We start from the raw sequence: 20,484 nt of genomic DNA on the forward strand, positions 1-20,484 counted from the left end.
TCCTCCATCTGTAGGATGCCCAGCATTACTGAAGAAATAGTGCTAGAGAAATTAATGGGACTAAAAACTGACAAATCCTAAGCCTGATTAGCTATATTCCAGAGGATTAAAGAAAGCAGCCCTGAAAATAAGGAATATATTTGTAGCCATCTTCCAAAATTATTTAAAACCGTGGAGAGAGTCGAAGACCACCGGACGGAGTGGATTGAGGAGCGAGAGTCCGAGGGCAGGCTACGCTTGGAGGTCAAAGGGAACAAATGAACGAACAGTGAACTCCAATGAAACGTAATAGACATTTTCCTTAAAATGGACTCTTTTACTTTTTATTTTCTTTACTAACCCTCTATCCAGATTAAGATTTATAAAATTCAATCATTTAATTGCATATGATATACTGTCTGTAATTTTGCAGTGCAGATTTGTAACCGGGCAACACATCACACAGCATCCGCACAAACGAGATTTCTAGGTTTGGCAAGGCCAGAAGTTGTTTCCCCCTAGACGAACATGTGCTGGCCAAGCCTGAGGGTTACAATTGTGGGGGCTCGTCCGGGATTGATTCCATGGGATGCTGTGTAATTGCCCTGAGCATTGAACCAGTGGGTTGTGTGTTTAAATTTGTGCTGGTATGGATACTGCTGGGGTGAAGCAGTGGTGAGCCTCCGTACAGTTACCGGTAACTAATGCGTGCATGTTGAGTGGGGTGGATATTCGTACCCCGGATGAACTGTTAATTCGATTTTTGAGTACGGTTACAGCTATTGGCAAAGTCAAAATTGTAGCGCGGAGTTTTGATAGAATGGTGGGCTCAGACCTTGTTTTACTTCATACTAGCACTGACATAACGGCAGTGGGACTGCCAGCGTCTATCGGTGCCCCAGGTGAGGCGGGGCCATGGACTGTCCATACTGTAAAGGAGGAGGAGAAGGTAGCCGAGCGGGCTGAGTCACAAGTTGAGTTTCCCGTAGCTGGGGGCGGAGACTTCAAAGACAGAGTTCTATCGTTTCTGAGGAGGCTATGGGGTCCTGCAAGGAGAAAGCTTGGGAGAGCTTTCCAGAGACATTGTCTGTGCACCCAGTGTTTCGAGCTGCTTTTGTGGAAGTGCGTGGCTGCATTGGGCCCAGTACCAAATTTAAATGAGGCACTGTGTGGTTCACCCAGTCAAAGCCACTGGTGGTCCAACCCAGTGGGGTAGCAAGAGTGATTGGGACCCCTAATTTCCAAGAGTGCCTGAGGGCGAGGCCCTCTTAGTAGACGCTCTGAAAGACCTCAGAGGTATGCCCCTGGCGCACCTGTTCCCCGTGAGACAAGCCGGGGAGAAACTATAGGAAATAGGGTAGTTACCACTTGGCCAAGACCCCAAACTGTGAGCGCTCTGTGCTCGTTCCTCGGGTTCTGTGGAATATGCTGCCTTTCACTAATTCCCCATTGACAGAGGAAAAGACTCCCAGCCCTTCTCCCATTGGGTTAGATGAGGGGGTGCAGAGGTCTCAGAGAATCAGGAGATCCCCAGATAGGCTGGCCAACGTAGCCCCAGGGGAATGGAGTGTGACCCCTACTGTGTTGGGGAGCTACGTCACTGCCTTTTACATCCAGATTGGGCTTTGTGTTTTGCAGGAAGGGTTGGCGAATTATCTCAACGTCATGAGGACATGACTAAATTTGGTGGGGCGAGAGTGTAACACACTGTAAGGTTTCACTGCTAAGGCTAATGTAATGGCTTCTATGTAATGTTCCACTTTTAAGGTAATGGTTTCTCTGTAGCAGCAATGTTTAGGGACCTAGAGATAATGGGACTTTGGAATGTATATAATCCAATAGGAGAAATGTTATTCTTTCTTGTGTGTCTGGGAGCCGGGTTTTTCGCGGTCTTTCGTCAGGCAGTGATGGAGAGAGGATGCAAACGGAGAGAGTCGGAAGACCACCGGACGGAGTGGATTGAGGAGCGAGGGTCTGAGGGCCAGCTACACTTGGAGGTCAACGGGAACAAGTGGAAGAACAGTGAGCTCCAACGATGTGCAACAGACTTTTTCCTTAAAATGGGCCCCTTAACTTTTTATTTTCTTTACTAACCCTCTATCCAGATTAAGATTTATAAAGTTCAATCATTTAATTGCATATGGTGTACAGTCTGATATTTTGCAGTGCGGATTTGTAACCGGGCATCACGCAGCATCCACACGAATGAGTTCTCTCAGTTTGGCGGGGCCAGAAGTTGCTTTCCCCTAGACGAACACGTGCTGGCCGAGCCTGAGGGTTACAAACGATTATGGGGTGTCACAGGAATCAGAGCTTCATCCATATTGATTCACCATATACTGTATAGCAATGATCTGGATGAGGGAACTAAATGCAACATTTTCTAGTAGACAAAACAAGCAAGACATTATGAACTATAAAAAGAATGAAAAAGTCTCTAATGTAATTACAAGTTAGGGGTGTGGATAAATGCAGATAAAGGTGATGCCATACACTTTGGTTCCAAAAACAAAAATATATCCAAATGACAATCAATTAGCAAAAAGGAAGGTGCAATGGATGTCTATCACTGAAAGCAAACATTCAGGATTGGCAGAGGACATCAAATTGGTAAAATTCCATCTTCCCCAGAACATAATGGGGCAGTTCTACACTGCCATCATAGAAAGCATCCTCTCTGGTTTGGTGCAGCATCCTCTCACTGTATTTGAAAACTACAGCAAATTATCACATTAGCAAAAAAAATTATTGGCCGGAGTCTACCATCACTGCAGGCCTTGTATATGTTCAGGACAAAGAAAGTAAGAAAAATTATTGCGAACACAACCCACACTGCAAACTGAATTTTCCAAAAGTTCTCTTCTGGAAAGTGCTATTGGGCTATTAAAAAAAAGCTTCACAGTATATTAAAAGTTATCAATTATTCTAATCAACCACTCCCGTTGGTCTTCCCACCTTCCTCTAACTATTACCTCCATCACTGCACTGTAGACACTTTAAACCACTTATTATAATGCTGTTTATATTGTAAACACATGCAAGTAATTATGTATTTGTTGTTCCTCTACATGCCTCGGGCTTCAAACTTGCTGTTTCTTTAGCATTGTTTATGAAGCTGAGTCGTTAGCTCGATGCTCAATCCAGCACAGATGGAAAGCTTGCAAGGAGCCGGCCATGTTCGAACTCAGGACCACTTGCCTCAAAGTCCGGCACTGATGCCACTGCACCACCAGCCAGCTTATTTACGTATTTATAAACATTTTATTTCACATCCATCCTTTAACCTCTAAAGTTATTTTTTTTATAAAATTCTTTGTAATTGACAATAGACAATAGGTGCAGGAGTAGGCTATTCAGCCCTTCAAGCCAGCACCGCCATTCACTGTGATCATGGCTGATCATCCACAATCAGTACCCTTTTCCTGCCTTCTCCCCATATCCCTTCACTCCGCTATCTCTAAGAGCTCTATCTAACTCTTTTTTGAAAGAATCCAGAGAATTGGCCTCCACTGCCTTCTGAGGCAGAGCATTCCACAGAACCACAACCCTCTGTGTGAAAAAGTTTTTCCTCAACTCCGTTCTAAATGGTCTACCCCTTATTCTTAAACTGTGGCCTCTGGTTCTGGACTCCCCCAACATCAGGAACATGTTTCCTGCCTCTAGCGTGTCCAATCCCTTAATAATCTTATATGTTTCAATCAGAACCCCTCACGTCCTTCTAAATTCCAATGTATACAACCCCAGTCGCTCCAATCTTTCAACATATGACAATCCCACCATCCTGGGAATTAACCTCGTGAACCTACGCTGCACTCCCTCAATAGCTAGAATGTCCTTCCTCAAATTTGGAGACCAAAACTGTGCACAATATTCCAGCTGTGGTCTCACCAGGGCCCTGTACAACTGCAGAAGGACCTCTTTGCTCCTATACTCAATTCCTATTGTTATGAAGGCCAGCATACCATTAGCTTTCTTCACTGCCTGCTGTACTTGCATGCTTGCTTTCAGTGACTGATGAACAAGGACACCCAGATCTCGTTGTACTTCCCCTTTTCCTAACTTGACACCATTCAGATATTAATCTGCCTTCCTGTTCTTGCCACCAAAGTGGATAACCTCACATTTATCCACATTAAACTGCATCTGCCATGCATCTGCCCACTCACCCAACCTGTCCAAGTCACCCTGTATTCTCATAACATCCTCCTCACATTTCACACTGCCACCCAGCTTTGTGTCATCTGCAGATTTGCTAATGTTATTTTTAATCCCTTCATCTAAATCATTAACGTATATTGTAAATAGCTGCGGTCCCAGCACCGAGCCTTACGGTACCCCACTAGTCACTGCCTGCCATTCTGAAAAGGACCCGTTAATCCCTACTCTTTGTTTCCTGTCTGCCAACCAATTTTCTATCCATGTCAGTACCCTACCCCCAATACCATTTGCTCTAATTTTGCACACTAACCTCCTATATGGGACCTTATCAAAAGCTTTCTGAAAGTCCAGGTACACTACATCCACTGGCTTTCCCATGTCCATTTTCATAGTTACGTTCTCAAAAAATTCCAGAAGATTAGTCAAGCATGATTTCTCCTTCGTAAATCCATGCTGACTCGGACCTATCCTGCCACTGCTATCCAAATTGTTGAATGTTGTTTTTTGTTGCATGTCGTGCCCTGACCAAAATACCACAGCAAATCCCAAATACATGTAAATGTACATGGTGAATAAAGTCGATCCTTGAAATCCCATGTTGGCCTTCAAAGCAAAGGATTTGAGCACAGGAGTGAAGATGCCTTGCCACTGCTCTACAGAGCCTTGATGAGATTCCATCTGGTGTTGTCTGACAGCTTTATTGAATTGAATTGAATTGGTATACTTTCCTGAGTAATAATGTTATTGCCATGGAGAGAATTCAACAACAGCTTACTAGGCTAACTCCTAGGATGATAAGACTGATGTATGAGGAGAGATTGGAATAAGGTGATATTTCACAGAAACGTACAAAACTCTAAAAGTACAGATAGAGAAGATAAAAGGAAAGAATTCCCAACAGAAAGTAGAAGCAGGGGTCACAGTCTCAGAACTTGGAGCAGGCCATTTAGAATGAAGACCATGAGAAATTTTTTCATCAGAGGATAGTAAAGCTGTAGAATTCTCTACTAAAGAAGGCACTGGAGGCCAAGTCATTAAATATATTCAAGAATGAGATTGATGTGTTATTTAATGGCAAAAGAATTGAGGAATGTGAGGAAAAGACAGTAACAACAGTACTATTTTTTGAGGTGTTTGATAAGATTTGTTACGTTACCAAACATCTTACAAACTTCTATATGTGCACAATGCATCACAGACTGGTATGGAAGCACCAATGCACAGAAGTGCAAAAGGCTGTAGAGCAGGGGTTCCCAACCTGGGGTCCATGGACCCCTTTGTCAATGGTAAAGCTCCATGAGATAAAAAAAAAGGTTGGGAAACCCTGCTGTAGAGGGTTGAGTCTCAGTCTGCTCCACCATGGGCATAATCCTCGCACCATTGAGAACAACTTCGAGAGGTGATGCCTCAGGAAAGCAGTATTCATCACCAAGGACCCTCATTATCCAAGACATGCCCTCTTCTTGCTACTAGCATTGAGGTGGTGGTACAGGAGCCTAAAAACTCAGACTCAATGATTTAGGACAGCTTCTTCCCCTATACCATTAGTGAATCCATGAACGTCATCTTGTTATCTTTATGTTTTGGACTATTTAGTTTGTAATGTTTATGTCTTTGTTCTTTACTGCTGCTGCAAAACATCAAATTTCACATCACCTAAATCAGTGATAATAAACCTGATTCTGGCAATAACTCTGTTAAAGAATGAACCTGGTCTGAAGGCGGACAAAAGAAAATAGAATACCAAACTGAAACTCCTTAGACATTTGATGTATTTCATCAAGGTAACACAACGGTCTTTCACAAGATTCCCTAAATGGTGAGTTTCTGATCATAGCAATGGCACTGGAGGAAATGTACAGCCAGCATTAACAACTTATGAAAACATCCAAAATAAGTAATTCCCTACATGGAGAACTAAAGGGCATTTTAAATATACTAGGACAAAGTCTTATACCTGAAGGTTTTATTGGACAGGATCAGAATATTCTCCCACCACATATATTACATTCAGACAAACATATGTCTGCACATTACATTTCATTATCTTATCTTAAGTTAATTCTTCTTAAGACCTGAACTTACTTGTGTACTCACAACAGAGAGAGACCATTTGGTCCATACTGACTTTCGAGATTTGCCACTAAATCCTGTATTCCTACACCTCTGTACGTTTTTCATTTTGATAAGTACATCAATCCCCTTTGGCTGTTACAAAGAATTTGTTTCTAATTCACATTTGGTTAATACATCCCAAATCATCATTCCCAATGTAAAAAAATCCTCATCTTTCTTCTGTTTATCTTTAAATCAGTAAAAAACCTGTTCACTTACCAGAGATACAGGCCGAGTACAACTGAGCCAACACATCCAACTGCTTTTTGTGAGAAACTTTGTTTACATCGGCACATACGGCAATACTATCAGAGGAAACACTTAAGGATCTTCCATATTGACACTTAATTGGTGTGGCTGGGTCTGAGACTGGTGACTGTTGAATCAATTTATATCTGAAAATTTTGAAAACAAACAAAAATAGTTGAACTACAACCACCGAAAGTACAACTGCAAAACGTACATCAGTGATTCCTTGCAATTTTGCATGCAAGAATTCAGAGTATTTGTAAAGCATATAGAACCGTAAAACCACTGTAACTAAATAAGCAGAACCAGCAATACTGGAGTTACACAGCAAGTGTGACAGTATCTCAAAGGACACCAAACATTTAGTGTTATCTAGACATTTCTTACCAACAAAATACAGCACTTAATGAGTTATTGTGCGTTATTTTCCTTGACCATTCAACCTCTCATTTCAATATTATATTTGCATTTTGTTATCGTAGTAGAGGAGACCAAAAGCTTCAAAGATATCCAACCTGGCTCTCAAACACAAAAAAAAAGTTTTGTTTATTTATAGTTGATTACTGGTAGTGTTACATTATCAAAAAAATCTGATGTTGCACAGGTAAATGCCTCTAGTAAGTTGCTTGTGAGAGATTCTGATCACTGCAAATAAATTATTTCTGGTCCACAATTCCACACACAAAAACCTTGGGTAGCATATGAATTTAAAAAGTACAGGCTTTGTGGGTGGTTCTGAGGCAACTGACTTTTAAATCTACTTCGATTTAAACAATTTGAGTTAAGCAGAGTGCTTTTGGAGCACCATCCAGTTGGAAGAACTCAGTAGAAGGAAATGAATTATTGATGGTTTGGGTCAAAATCCTGCAATTTGGATTTCACTTAATTTGCCAAAAAACTACTGAAGCCACTGAATACTGTGAATGTATTTAAGGGGAAAAAACATTTGATAATAGGAAATTGGAAAAAAGATTTGATTGATCATACAAGCTTAATTCCTGCAGAATTAAATTAAATTTTCTTTTCAGGTTCTTGTGCTAACCTGACCTCAGTGGTCGGGAAGATGTTGGAGTCAATTGTTAAGGAATGAGGTTATGGAGTACTTGGTGACAAAGGACAAGATACAACAAGGTCAGCATGGTTTCTTCAATGGAAAATCTTGCCTGAAAAACCAACTGAAATTCTTTGAGGAAATTACGAGTAGGATAGATAAAGGGGATGCATATTGTATATGTGGACTTTCAGAAGGCCTTTGACAAGGTGCCACATATGAGGCTGCTAACCAAGTTAAGAGCCCATGGTATGACAGGAAAGTTATTGATATGGTTAGAGCATTGGCTGATTGGTAGGAGGCAGAGAGTGGAAATAAAAGGATACTTTTCTGGTTGACTGCCAGAGACCAGTGGTGTCCTGATGGAGTCGGTGTTGGGATCGCCTCTTTTTATGCTGTGTCTCAATGATTTAGATGATGGAATAGATGGCTTTGCCACCAAGTTTGCACATGATACAAAGATTGGTGGAGGGTCAGGTAGTGTTGATGAAACAGGAAGGCTGCAGAAAGACTTAAACAGATTAGCAGAATGGGCAAGGAAGTGCCAAATGAAATACAATGGTGAAAAATACATCGTCATGCACTTCGGTAGTAGAAATAAAATGTGCATATAATTTTCTAAAACGGGAGAGAATCCAAAAATCTCAGATGCAAAGGGTCTTGGGAGACCTTGAGCAGAACACCCTAAAGATTAACTTGCAGGTAGAGTCAGTGGTACGGAAGCCAAATGTAATGTTAGCTTTCATTTCAAGAGGTCTAAAATACAAGAGCAGGGATGTGATGCTGAGGCTTTATAAGGCTGGTGAGGCCTCACCTAGAGTATTGTGAACAGTTTTGGGCCCATCATCTAAGAAAAGATGAGCTGGTATTGGACAGGGTTCAGAGGAGGTTCACAAAGACAATTCTGGGAATGAAAGGGACAAATATAAAGGGGACAAAAACACAAGGAACATTTGATGACTCTGGGTCAGTACTTGCTGGAATTTAGAAGTATAAGGGGGATCTCACTGAAACCTTTCGCATGTTGAAAGGCCTAGACAGAGTTGATATGGAAAGGATGTTTCCCATGGTGGAGAATCTGGGAAAAGAGGGCACAGCCTCAGGATAGAAGGGTGTCCACTTAAAAAAGAAATGCGGAGAAATTTCTATAGCAAAAGGTGGTGAATTTGTAGAATTCGTTACCACAAGCAGCTGTGAAGGCCAGGCCATTGGGTGTATTTAAGACAGAGCTTAATACGTTCTTGATTGGCACAGCATCAAAGGTTATGGGGAAAAGGCCAGGTAGTGGGTCTGAGGAGAGGAAAAAAAAGGATCAGTCATGATTGAATGGCGGAGCAGACTCGATGAGCAAAAGGCCTAATTCTGCTCCTATGTTTTATGGTATTATTAACTGAACACCAGCTGTCCATGACAATAATCAAAGGATTCTTCCTAAAATAATTAAGAAAAAAAATCTAGACTATGGTGTGAATACATATTTAGGATAATACTTAATAGAATGGTAAGGGTAGGAGGAAAGAAAGGAAAGATGAGTATTTGTAATGCAGCTAGTTGCTGTGATCTGGAGTCAATTGCAATAGGTCCCCTGAAAAGGAAATTGAGAGATTCACTGGTAACCTTTAAGAAAGAATTGGAGAGGGACCTGAAAGGAAACTATCTGTCATGTGTAGGTAAAGACCCAAGGGACAGGATAGCTTTTCAGAGTCTGACAAAGACAAATTATCTCCTGAACTGGTAATAGTTTGTAATACTAACATTTCAGTTGTATAATAAACTAAATGAAGGTCCTTCACAACAAGCATCTATTGAATAGAAATATACAGGTCACTATTCCACGTTGAAGTGTTATGATAAAATTCCTATCTGTATGCACGTTTGTTACAAAAACGTATCAAAGTAAAAAAACATTTCAGTATACCACTGTGTAGACATAATAATGGAAATCCAGTATAATTTGGAGGGTAAAATGCGTAGCGGCTAGCATAATGTTATTAGAACTCCAGAGGCCTGGGTTGAATTCCCACCAATGTCCGTAATGAGCTCATACTTTCTCCCTGTCACCACCAGGGATTCCTCTGGGTGCTCTGCTTTCTCCCATATTCCAAAGATTAGGGTTAGAAGGTTAATTGATCACATAGATGTAATTGGGGGCACAGGCTCGTTGGACCGGAAGGGCCTGTTATTATGCTGTATTTCTAAATAATCTAAAAAAGTTGTTTGCCAAAAGTAAACTGATTGCAAAATAAATCTCTACAGGGTCATACTTAAGTATCAGAATCAGATTTATTATCTATCACTGTCTTACATGATGTGGAATTCGGTGTTTTGTAGCACCAGTACAGTGCAAAGACATAAAATTACTATAAAGTACAAAATAAACACTGCAAATATTAATATATTTCTAAGTGTTTATATATAAATACACAAGTTAAATAGTTCGGAAAACAGGAAAATTATCAATTCACCCTCTATCCTGAATGTAATAACAATGCTTGTTTCAAAAATTAGAAACAGTAGATCATTCCTCTCCTCAAAACTTCTTTATCATTCAGTGGGTTTGCTGATGACCTGTACCTCAAATCCATTTGCCCACCTCAAGATCCCAAGGAAATAATTATCTACCTTTCAAATTCTTTTAACACTGAAAATGATTTTTTAAAATTCCTGGGATATTGTTATTGTTGTAAAAAGGCCATTCATTCACCATCTACTACTGCAAACAGTTTGAGTCAACTTTTGAATCACTGCAATCACTGTGAAGATATTTCTAAAAACAAATAGGGAATCCTAACCCAACAATGGCAAAAGTGAGGTACACTGGTACCTGATTTGGAGAGAACTTACAGACCCAGTGGCCACTTTATCAGGTACATTAATGCAAATATCTAATCAAACAATCTCGTGGCAGCAACTCAATGCATAAAAACATGCAGATAAGGTCAAGACATTCAGTTGTTCAGACCAATCAATAAATGAGCAAGAAATGTGATCAAAGTGACTTTGACCATGGAATGATTGTTAGTGCCAGAGTATCTCAGTATCAGAGAAACTGCTAATCTCCTTGGGTTTTCACACATCACATGTTACAACAGTAATGGGCAGAAGAACATCTCTGAATGCACAACACATCAAGCCTTGAAGCAGATGGGCTACAGCAACAGAAGACCACACCTGAATCCACCGCTGTACTGAATAAAATAGCTACTGAGTGCATGTGCCAAATGTGCCTTGTCATTTTAACAGGAAAGCTCACATTTGTGAGGTGCTACAACTGAAGCTTTGGCAAGTTGCTGCCATCCATTCTGCAGAGAACACACAGTGGAGCTAAAGCAGATCAGTGACAGAGGAAGTACATGTTTAAGGTGGCTGTAGGGACACCAATCAGGAAGCTCATTTTGCCCTGAACAATGTCAAGCTTCTTGAGAGTTGCTGCAGCCATATTCGTCCTGGCAACTGGATACCTCAATCCTTAACAGCAAGCAAACCAGATTTAGATAACATTGCACTCAAGTTGTAACCCTGTAAATCAAGTGTCTGCGGTATGCAGCATGATTACAATATTCAGATAATGATATGGTCTGCATATTTAAAGCCACTTGGAATTCTCACAAAGATAACAAACCAAGAAACTTCATGCATCCTTTAAGGGATCCAGACACACAAAACTGAAATTTAGTCATGGGGTCCATCAAATACAGTAAATACTGTCATTGTTGATTTTTGGAAAACAATGGTAAATCAGAGTCCAGCATGAAATACTTGATTTCCACCTATGCACCATTAAGACTGTCAAAAAATTGAAAGATAAAAATAGAAAATACAAATATGTTAAACAAGAAAGACATTTGCCCCAGAGGTTTAGTGAAGTTTAATACCTTTCAATTTTCAACATTTCCCGTTCTTCCTGCAAGTTACTAGAAGGTATGAGAGGGCCAAATCGCTCTGGTCCAGCTCTGAATGCTTCGGAAGTAGCTCCTTTGGAGTACGTAGTGGACAATGGTTGACTCAAAGGAGTGGAAGTGAAACACTTCTTGGGTCTGGATTGCAACCGCTCTACACTGACTGGAGTAGGGTTAATTCTTCTTGATGGTTTTGTTCTACGGAAATGAATGCAATACAAATGATTATCGACCAACAAATTTTCTCTTTAAAGAAGAGAAAAATGTCTAAAATATTGGAACATTGTTCATTGAAAGTGGCCATACAAGTAGGCAGAAAGATGAAGGCAAGTGGCATGCTTGCCTTCACTGAACAATCATTGATGTCATTTGAACAATTAATGAATAAATATAAAATATCAAATAACACTTTCTTTTATTACCTTCAATTAAGGGCTTATTTAAAAGACAAACTGGGTCAAACAATGTTTTTGCCAAAATCTAATGAAATTGAAATTTTAATTCAAAAAGGAAAAATTAAAAAATTTATTTCTTTTATGTATAATTTGATTCAAAAACAGACAATTAAACAAGGAATCCACAAGTCAAAACAAAAATGGGAAACAGATCTGAATATTAAAATTGATGAAACAAATTGGTCAAGACTGTGTCTTGACAGTATGACAAATACAATAAACGTACGACGTAGATTAGTACAATATAATTTTTTACACCAATTGTATATTACACCGCAAAAAATAAATAGGTTAAATTCAAATTTATCTGATCAATGCTTTTGGTGTAATCAAGAAATTGATACTTTCTTACATTCTACTTGGTCTTGTTCTAAAATTCAACCTTTTTGGATAAATTTAAGAGTTTTATTGGAACAAATTACAGGAACTCAACTTCCATATAACCCTATATTATTTCTATTAGGTGATATTGAAGGGATAAAACCAAAACTTAAACTGAATAAATATCAGAAAGAATTTATAAAAATTGCATTGGCAATAGCTAAGAAGGCTATAGCAGTTACTTGGAAATCGGATTCGTATTTAAGTATGAATCGCTAGAATAATGAAATTTCTAGTTGTATTCCACTCGAAAAAATTACTTATAATTTAAGAAATAAATATGATACATTTTTGAATATTTGGCGCCCATATTTACAAAAGATAGGATGGCACATTTAGCTGCTCCGATGATAAAGATGTTGGTCCCTTGGGGAAAGTAATAAATAAATATACTAAATTTACTTTGAATCCCATGGAGCATGTGGAAACCTTCCAATATCCAGGCAGTTCTTCTTTCTTCTTTCTTTTTCTTTTCTTTTTTTTTTCAGGTAGGGGTGTATATCGGGGGGAAAGGTTGAGGGGAGGGGGGAGGGTAGATATTATCATTCTATGCAATCATTTTGAAAACTCAATAAAAATTATATTTAAAAAAAAATTTTTTTAAAAATCAAATGTCAAGTTAAAACTGTACAAAATGTTAGTAAGACCCCAAGTGGAGAATTAGGAGCAGTTCTGGAGGAATATTAATAAGCTAGAGAGGGTCCAGATAAGATTTACAATGAGGTTGCCAGCTTCAGAGGGCTTTAATTTGAACAGACTATATGGGCTTGGGCTGTTTTCCTGTGAGTAACGGAGATAGACAGCTATCCTTATAGAGGCTTATGAAATCATGAGGGGCATAGATAATCTGGACAGCCACCGTCCTTTTCCCAGGGTAGTCTAAAAGCAAAAGGTACAAGTTTATGGTGGTCTTAAGGAGAAAGATTTAAAGGGGAGCTGAGGGGGTAGTTTCTCCAGAGGGTGGTGGGTATATGGAACAAGCTGCTAGAGGAAGTGGTACAGGCGAGTACAATTACGATGTTGAAATAAATATGTGCATGGATAGGAAAGGTTCAGAAGTATATTAGCCAAATGTAAGCAGGTGGAACAAGGCTGGATAGACATTTGGCCACCGTGGACATGTTGGGATGAAGGGCCTGTTTCTGTGCTGCACCACTCTACGACTATACCTTGCATTTATTTAACACACACAGTATTTTTTTACAGCCAATAAAATGCTTTTAAAAATCTGAATACCACTGTAATGCAGGGAATATACCACCTAATTTCTACAAAGAAATAGCAAAAATAGCAATGACAAGAGAGCTTATCTTTGTACTAACCCAAGAGACATACAGCATTGAAACAGTCCATTTAGCCCCCCATCCCATCTTTCAGCACTTGGCCCACAGCTTATGACAAAGAGATTCAAGTGCTCATCTAGAAACTTCTTAAACACCATTAATGACGTTGGCTCCCCCACTCTCTCCAGCAGCGTAGTCAAGGTATCCACCACTTGCTGAGTGAAAAAGGCCTCCCTCAGATCTCCTCTAAATCTCTTATCCTAAGTCTGTTCCTTCTCGTTGTATTCTTCCCTGATAAAGATAAAAGGTTCATGCAATCTAACCTATCAATACTCTAATTTTATACATCTCCTGTCCCCTCTTAGCCTCTTCCACTCCAGTGAAAACAGACTTCTCTAGTCCCTTCTCATAGTTGAATAATCCACATTCCAGAAAACACCCTGGTAAATCTGCTCTGCATTCTCTCCAGCACTATGGCATCTTTCCTATTCTGTGATAACTAGAATTGCATGTAGTGAGCATTTTGAATGACCTGACCAATATTTTATAAAGTTGGAAGTAACCTCCCTGCTCCTCTATTCAGTGCTCAGTCTAATAAAGGGCAGTATCTCATACCTTCTTGACCATGTTATCTACCTGCTCTGTGACATGTATTCTGGACGTGCACAATAATGTTTTTCTGTTCCTCAATACTCTCTAGGACCTCACCATTTATGGTGTACACCTTAGCCTTGTTAATACTTCCAAAATGCCCCAACCTCACCTTTATCTGAATTAAACACCTGCCATTTCTCAGCCTATTTCACCAACATATTAATGTTACTGTGAAGCCTAGACTACCCTCCAGACTACCAACAAGAAACTGAGGACATATTTGACAGAGGTGTATGAAACAATGAGTATCATCATCATGTGCCCAGTTGTATGGCAGGGGCAATCATGGTCTCCATGACTATGATTGTCCTTGGCAGTTTTTCTACAGAATGGGATTGCCATTGACTCCTTCTGGGCAGTACCTTTACAAGATATGTGACCCCAGCCATTATCAATACTCTTCAGAGATTGCCTGCCTGGCGTCAGTAGTCACATATGCAGGACTTGTGATTATGCTCCAGCTGCTCATATGACCATCCACCACCTGCTCCCATGGACCCTGATCGGGGTGGTCTAAGCACCTTGCCCAAGGGTAACCTGCAGTCTAGCAAAGGGAAGAGAGCCTTACAGCTCGCCACCCCATAGGGGTAGAGTTAGGGTAAATGCAATAGGCATTTTCCACTGAAGTTGGGTGAGATTAGAAGTTATAGGTTAAGAGTGAAAGGTGAAATATTTAAGGGGAACTTCTTCGCTCAGAGGGTGGTGAGAGTGTGGAACAAACTGCCAGTGGAAGTGGTAGATGCAGTTTTGACTGCAGCATTTCAGAAAAGGTTGGATAAGCACTTGGATAGGATGGATATGTAGGGCTACAGTGCAGTTGCTGGTCGATGAGGCCAGGCAGAATAACAGTTCGGTAAGGACTAAATGGGCTGAAAAGTGTTTCTGTGTTGTGGTGCACTATGACTTTATAATTCACCAATCTTCATGTCAGCTGAAATCTTAAATGATTATATCACCTACAACCACATTCAAATCACTTACGTATAATGTACTGCAAATAGTAAAGGTCCCAGTAGCAATCCTGGTGGTTGTAGGCATTCAATCACAAAAACTCCTCTCCAACATCACCATCTGTCTCCTATTGCCAAGCACTTTTGGAACCAATTGCCAAATTGCCTTGGATCCATTGGCCTCTAACCTTTTCAACCATTCTATCATGTGAGACTGAATTCATGTAAACCATATCTGTACAGTAGATTCCATTAGCTAATCGGCGCATCCACTTATTTTTGGACAACTCTTAAAGAACAAAAACAAATGAAAAAATAGCCAGGACTCCCTTCATTTATTTGGGACACGATGCCGCTTAATTAGGACAAGAGATTGTTGCTGAACAGTTTCTAACTAGCATCAGTCACGTGCACTTATGTGACTGTTAGACACCACACTGAGCTTAGAGCGAACAGTTTTTAAGTGTCAGTTGTGTGTGTTTGTGTTCAAAAAGCAATGATTTTTGTCACTGATAGTTGACGAGAAATAAGCAGTAATACAACTCAGAACTGATTTGCTCACTGTGGTTTCAAGTTTTCAGACTTGGTGATACCAGAAACGGTCGAGAGTGAAATGAAATTTTTTCACTACTTCAACAAGTTAGGACCTACAAAGAATTTGAAGGTAAACAACAGGAATTCTGCAGATGCTGGAAATTCAAGCAACACACATAAAAGTTGCTGGTGACCAGCAACTTTTATGTGTGTTGCAAGAATTTGAAGGTATTGACAATCATCATGAATGTTACAATGAGAATGAAGATCTCAACAATGCAACCATTGAAGGCATTGTATGAATGCAATTCATTATCTGCACTAGGTGTCTGCACTGACTTTGTTCACTTACATTCAATCAAAAGAACACAACAGTATACACTGGGTGAATTCCTCTGTCAATAGCCATCAAAATCAGAAACAAGTTTAACATCATGAGCATATGATGAAATTTGTTATTATGCAGCAGCAGTACATTGTAATACATAACTGTAAGTTACAGTAAGAAAATGGTTCAAATGATTCAATTTAATATCAGAGAGTGTGTATAGTATACAACCTGAAATTCTTACTCTTCACAGACATCCATAACACCAAAGAATTAATGACAGAATGATAGAAACATCAAAACCCCAAAGCCCTCCCTCCACCCGACTCTCCGACTCTCCCACCACTTGCTCCAGGAAAAGCATCAACCCCCTCCGACCATGCAAGCAATAGCAAAAGCCCCCAAAGAGGTCGTGTGTGTGTGTGTGTGTGTGTGTGTGTGTGTGTGTGTGTGTATATGAGTATATATGGGAAAAAATGTAGTGAGGCAGTGTTCATGGAACTAATACCGTTTTATAGTGCTGTATTAACATTGGTGGTGTTCTTATTTGCTCTAGTTCATTTAAATAGATAACTGTTACTCAGTTTAACAGCAATTTGTCTCTTTGATACCTTTTTATCCATTTCCATGTAACTTCAGTTAAATGAGGCAGCCACTTAATTGGGCCAAAATGTACTAGTCCTGGTGTGTTCAAATTAACTGGAATCTACTGTACTTTGTAAAAAAAATTCAAATTGATGAAACAAAGTCTGCCCTTGACAAAGACACACTGGTTATTTCTGGTCAGTCTCTGCCTTTCCAAGGCACCGCCTCTGATCCTCGGAATTTATACCAAGAGCTTCCCTAAACTCATCGTAGGTCTGTAAATGCCAGGCTTTTCTTTGCCCCATTCTTCAAAAATAGAACCACATTTACAGTCCTCCATTGCCTCACTTTGTCACCAGCAAAACATGTCAGAGTCAGAGTTCATGCATTTTTCAAACAAGAGCCAGATTTTTTAAATTATATCAGGTTGTGGGTAAGTATTCCCTTGGGCATCAGGGGAAGTCCACCACCTTAATTAAAATCATAGAAGAACTTGATATATGAAGTAGCAAGACAATGTTCTCTAAAGGTTCCATATCCAAGACTGAATCTACAACAGTGCAGCAGTAGAATGTCAGTTTGCCTTCTTGTTCCAGTTTCTGGGATGGACTTGCACCAAATCTCCTGACCCACAGGCAAGACAGCTATTGCTGGACCACAGCTGACAATTCAAGCAAAAGGGTGAAGAGATTCCATTGTCAAGTTAGCCAAGTCTAAATGTCACATTTCCAGGTTTTTTTTCGTGATACTAAACCAAGTGTGAATGCAAAAAGGCTTTGAGGGAAAATAGAAAAGTTGGGTAAGTGGGGAAGGACGCAACAGGTGTAATACTAAGTGAATAAATATGAAGTTATCCACTTTAGTACATAAAACAGAAAAGCAGAGTTGCTGTTCAAAATTTTGACATGCATTGAAGCTGATAGGAACCTGGGTGACCACGCACACAATGCATGCATAGTAAATTATCAGGAAGGAATGGTATGCCTGCCTTTAATACAAGATGAGTGCTTTAGACTAACTACAATTATATACATTATTGATGAGGCTGCATCTAGAATATCATACATAGTTTTGCTCTTTTGTCATACAAGGAACACAGTGAAGATTCACTAGACTGGTTCACCATGAGACACTGATTCCAGAGTTTGGAAGCAAGTGAGATCATAGTAACTCATAATATTCTTTCACGCCTTAACAGGGTGAACACAAGGGCATCCCAGCTGGCTGAGTAGAGAGTCTCAGAATAAGAGGTGACCCATTTAAGACATTTAGCTACATGCATCAGTAGTGTTGCAGGTTATAGAGCTGCAACCTCTCAGCTCGTGACCCACATTTGATCCAGATCAGTGCCGTCTGTGTGGATACCTTGTTTTCTCCCATATCCTAACGTCACACAGGCTGGTCAGTTAACTGGCCACTGTAAATTGCCACTTAATGGGTGGAATAATCTGAGGGGAGTTGAGGAGGATGTGAGAATAAAGTGGATTAATGTACATCGTTATTTGGTGATCAGCACAGACTTGTTGGGCCAAAGTCCCTGTTTCCCTACTGCATCTCTCTATAACTCAATCACTCTATGACTCAAATGAGGAGAAATTTCTTTACGCAAGTGGTGGTGAATTCTCTAACCTGGAAGGGCTGTTGAGGTTCAGTCACTGACTTTGTTCATAACAGAAATTTCTAGACTTTGAGGGAAATCAAAAGATGTAGGGATTTTGCAGGGAAATGATGTTAAAGTGGAAGAGTTATGATTTTGATGAATGAAAAAGCATGTTCAAAGAATAAGATGCCCTACTAATATTAATTGAACTGTGAATTAAGTTATTCATACTAAAGCACATTTACCTTCCAAGAGCAGTTGCACCCACAGGTGGAAACTCTTCCAGGTTGTGTATATTTAGCTGAGCTTCAGGACAAGGGGTGCTGACAGCCTCCACGTGCGTCTTGTTAGCATTCCACTGCACAACATCCTCGTCAGTTGGGCTTCTTCCCAAGTCCTTGGCTCCTTGGCGACCAGCAGCTATGAAATTCTTCTTCCTAGCACGTCGCTGAAACTGGTTTTCAGGACTCTGAACGATGAATTGCCCAAGGCTGGCTCTTTGAGTTAATCGTCGCTCTCCATAGCGCAATGGGGTACTATTGCTGAGGTCAGGAGGACTAATGGGGGAAATTGCACCGTTCACATCACTACTGGACTTCGAGAAAAATGAGGAGCCACTGCACGAAGGAGACTGGAAGGAAGCATTTGAATTAAAGGAACTATTTGGTGTGTCTGGGAACAACTGTGTTTTAGTCCCTCTTGAGGTCTGCGAATTGCTAATCCTTACTGGCTGAATGCTCTCATCCCTGTTCTGAGCCGGTTTCTGCCCCTTGACAGAGGACGTCTTTCCAGGAGTAGGTGGCCCATTTGGTATCAGCTGGTTTGTCTGTTCTCTTAAAAAATTTAGAAGAAAGGGTACAAAGTTTTTCCTCAGGGAATTATATGCCAAAAGCTTGTCATTCAATTCACCATCCTGTTAAAATGTAAGATAAAAAAGTTTCAGTAAATGTCGAAGCTGACAGGCAAGATGAAGGCGCCTTTTTGAAAGCACATTCAACAATCATGTCCTAAGGTACATGTATATTCGAGGGGTAGGGAGAGATCTGACAGGGAGAGTGGATGAGGAGGGAGGGAGTCGATGGGTATCTTAGGGTGGCGGGACCACGGTCGGGGGAGGAGAAGCCTAGGGGCGAGAGATAATACCAGTAGAAGAGTAGGGTAATCAAACCACAAACAAAAGAAAATCTGCAGATGCTGGAAACAACGAACTCAGCAGGCCAGGCAGCATAAAAGTACAGTTGACGTTTCGGACTGAAACCCTTCAGCGGGACTCTGGGGGGAGATGGTGAAGTCTAGGTGGTAGGGAAAGGAGAGTGGGAAAGCGGGGCCCAGCTGCTACCCTTTTCTCTCCTGCCCCTCTTTCAGACTCAGCCGGACGGCAGGAAGGTAAAGGGCGGTCTCTACGTGAGGCCACCTGCCTCCTTTACCTGGACTTGCAGCCACAGCAGCGCCTCAGCCGCCGCCAGCTCGCCGCTCAACAGCAGCTCCAACACCGCCGCCATCACCCGCGCAAGCGCGCTGTCCCTAAGCGCGCGGCCGGCCGGACGGCTGGCACGTGACCGCGCCGTCTCTTCCTCCGCCCACCCCCGTCCGAGTGACGTCCCTGTGGCCGCAGTGAAGTCGTTGTACTGGCTCCCTCCCTCTCAAGCGAACTAGTTCCACCTCTTCCCTCCTCTCCAACCCGTCAGCTCGCCTCTCCCTCTGTACTCCAGGCCCCAACAAAAGCAGTTTCTTTAATATCACTTTTAGTTCTTTTGCCAATTTTCGTCTTTTTACGTGCACTAGGTCTTGACCCATCTGCGAACGACAACAGTTTTTCTCTTTATATCGTATGAATCCTGAGCCAGATTTCTATCGATGTAATTACATCCAATATAACCCATCTATTCTTGAATTAAAAACAACACACACAAAATGCAGGAGGAATTCAGTAGACCAGACAGCATCAATAGAAAAGAATAAACAGTCGACGTTTCAAGCCGAGCCCCTTAATCAGGATTGGAAAGCAAGAAAAATCAGATAAAGAAAGTGGTGGTGGGGGGGGGGGGGGGTGAGGAAATAAGGTGAAAGAGGGCAACATGAATTGGGAATGGTGAATAGGGGACAATTACCAAAAGTTCAAGAAGTCAATGTTCATGCCATCCAGAAAGAATATTGTGTGTTGCTGCTCCAACCTGAGAGTGGCCTCATGGCAGTGGACTGAGATGTTGGAATGGGAAGTAGATTTGAAATGGGTGGCTACCAAGATGTCCTGATTTTTGGG

At 40.8% G+C, this 20,484-nt stretch overlaps 1 protein-coding gene across 4 annotated transcripts in view; it reads right to left on the reverse strand.

The window, feature by feature from the left end:
* cdan1 (codanin 1) overlaps window positions 1-19,724 on the reverse strand; it is a 176,309-nt gene extending 156,585 nt beyond the window's left edge. For 3 of the 4 annotated variants that reach the window (XM_072263928.1, XM_072263957.1, XM_072263946.1), the window contains exons 1-5: window positions 19,649-19,724; window positions 18,467-19,134; window positions 12,690-12,761; window positions 11,428-11,649; window positions 6,472-6,647 (exon numbers count right to left, since the gene is read on the reverse strand). In XM_072263928.1, coding sequence (XP_072120029.1) covers window positions 6,472-6,647; window positions 11,428-11,649; window positions 12,690-12,761; window positions 18,467-19,134; window positions 19,649-19,723 — 1,213 coding nt within the window. In that variant the 5' untranslated portion in view covers window position 19,724. The remainder of the gene's footprint in view (window positions 1-6,471; window positions 6,648-11,427; window positions 11,650-12,689; window positions 12,762-18,466; window positions 19,135-19,648) is intronic. The other variant, XM_072263937.1, reaches the window with a different exon arrangement.
* Between the last annotated feature and the right edge of the window lie 760 nt (window positions 19,725-20,484).

Source organism: Mobula birostris, chromosome 1 (assembly GCF_030028105.1).
Source record: "Mobula birostris isolate sMobBir1 chromosome 1, sMobBir1.hap1, whole genome shotgun sequence".
NCBI classification, from domain to species: domain Eukaryota; kingdom Metazoa; phylum Chordata; class Chondrichthyes; order Myliobatiformes; family Myliobatidae; genus Mobula; species Mobula birostris.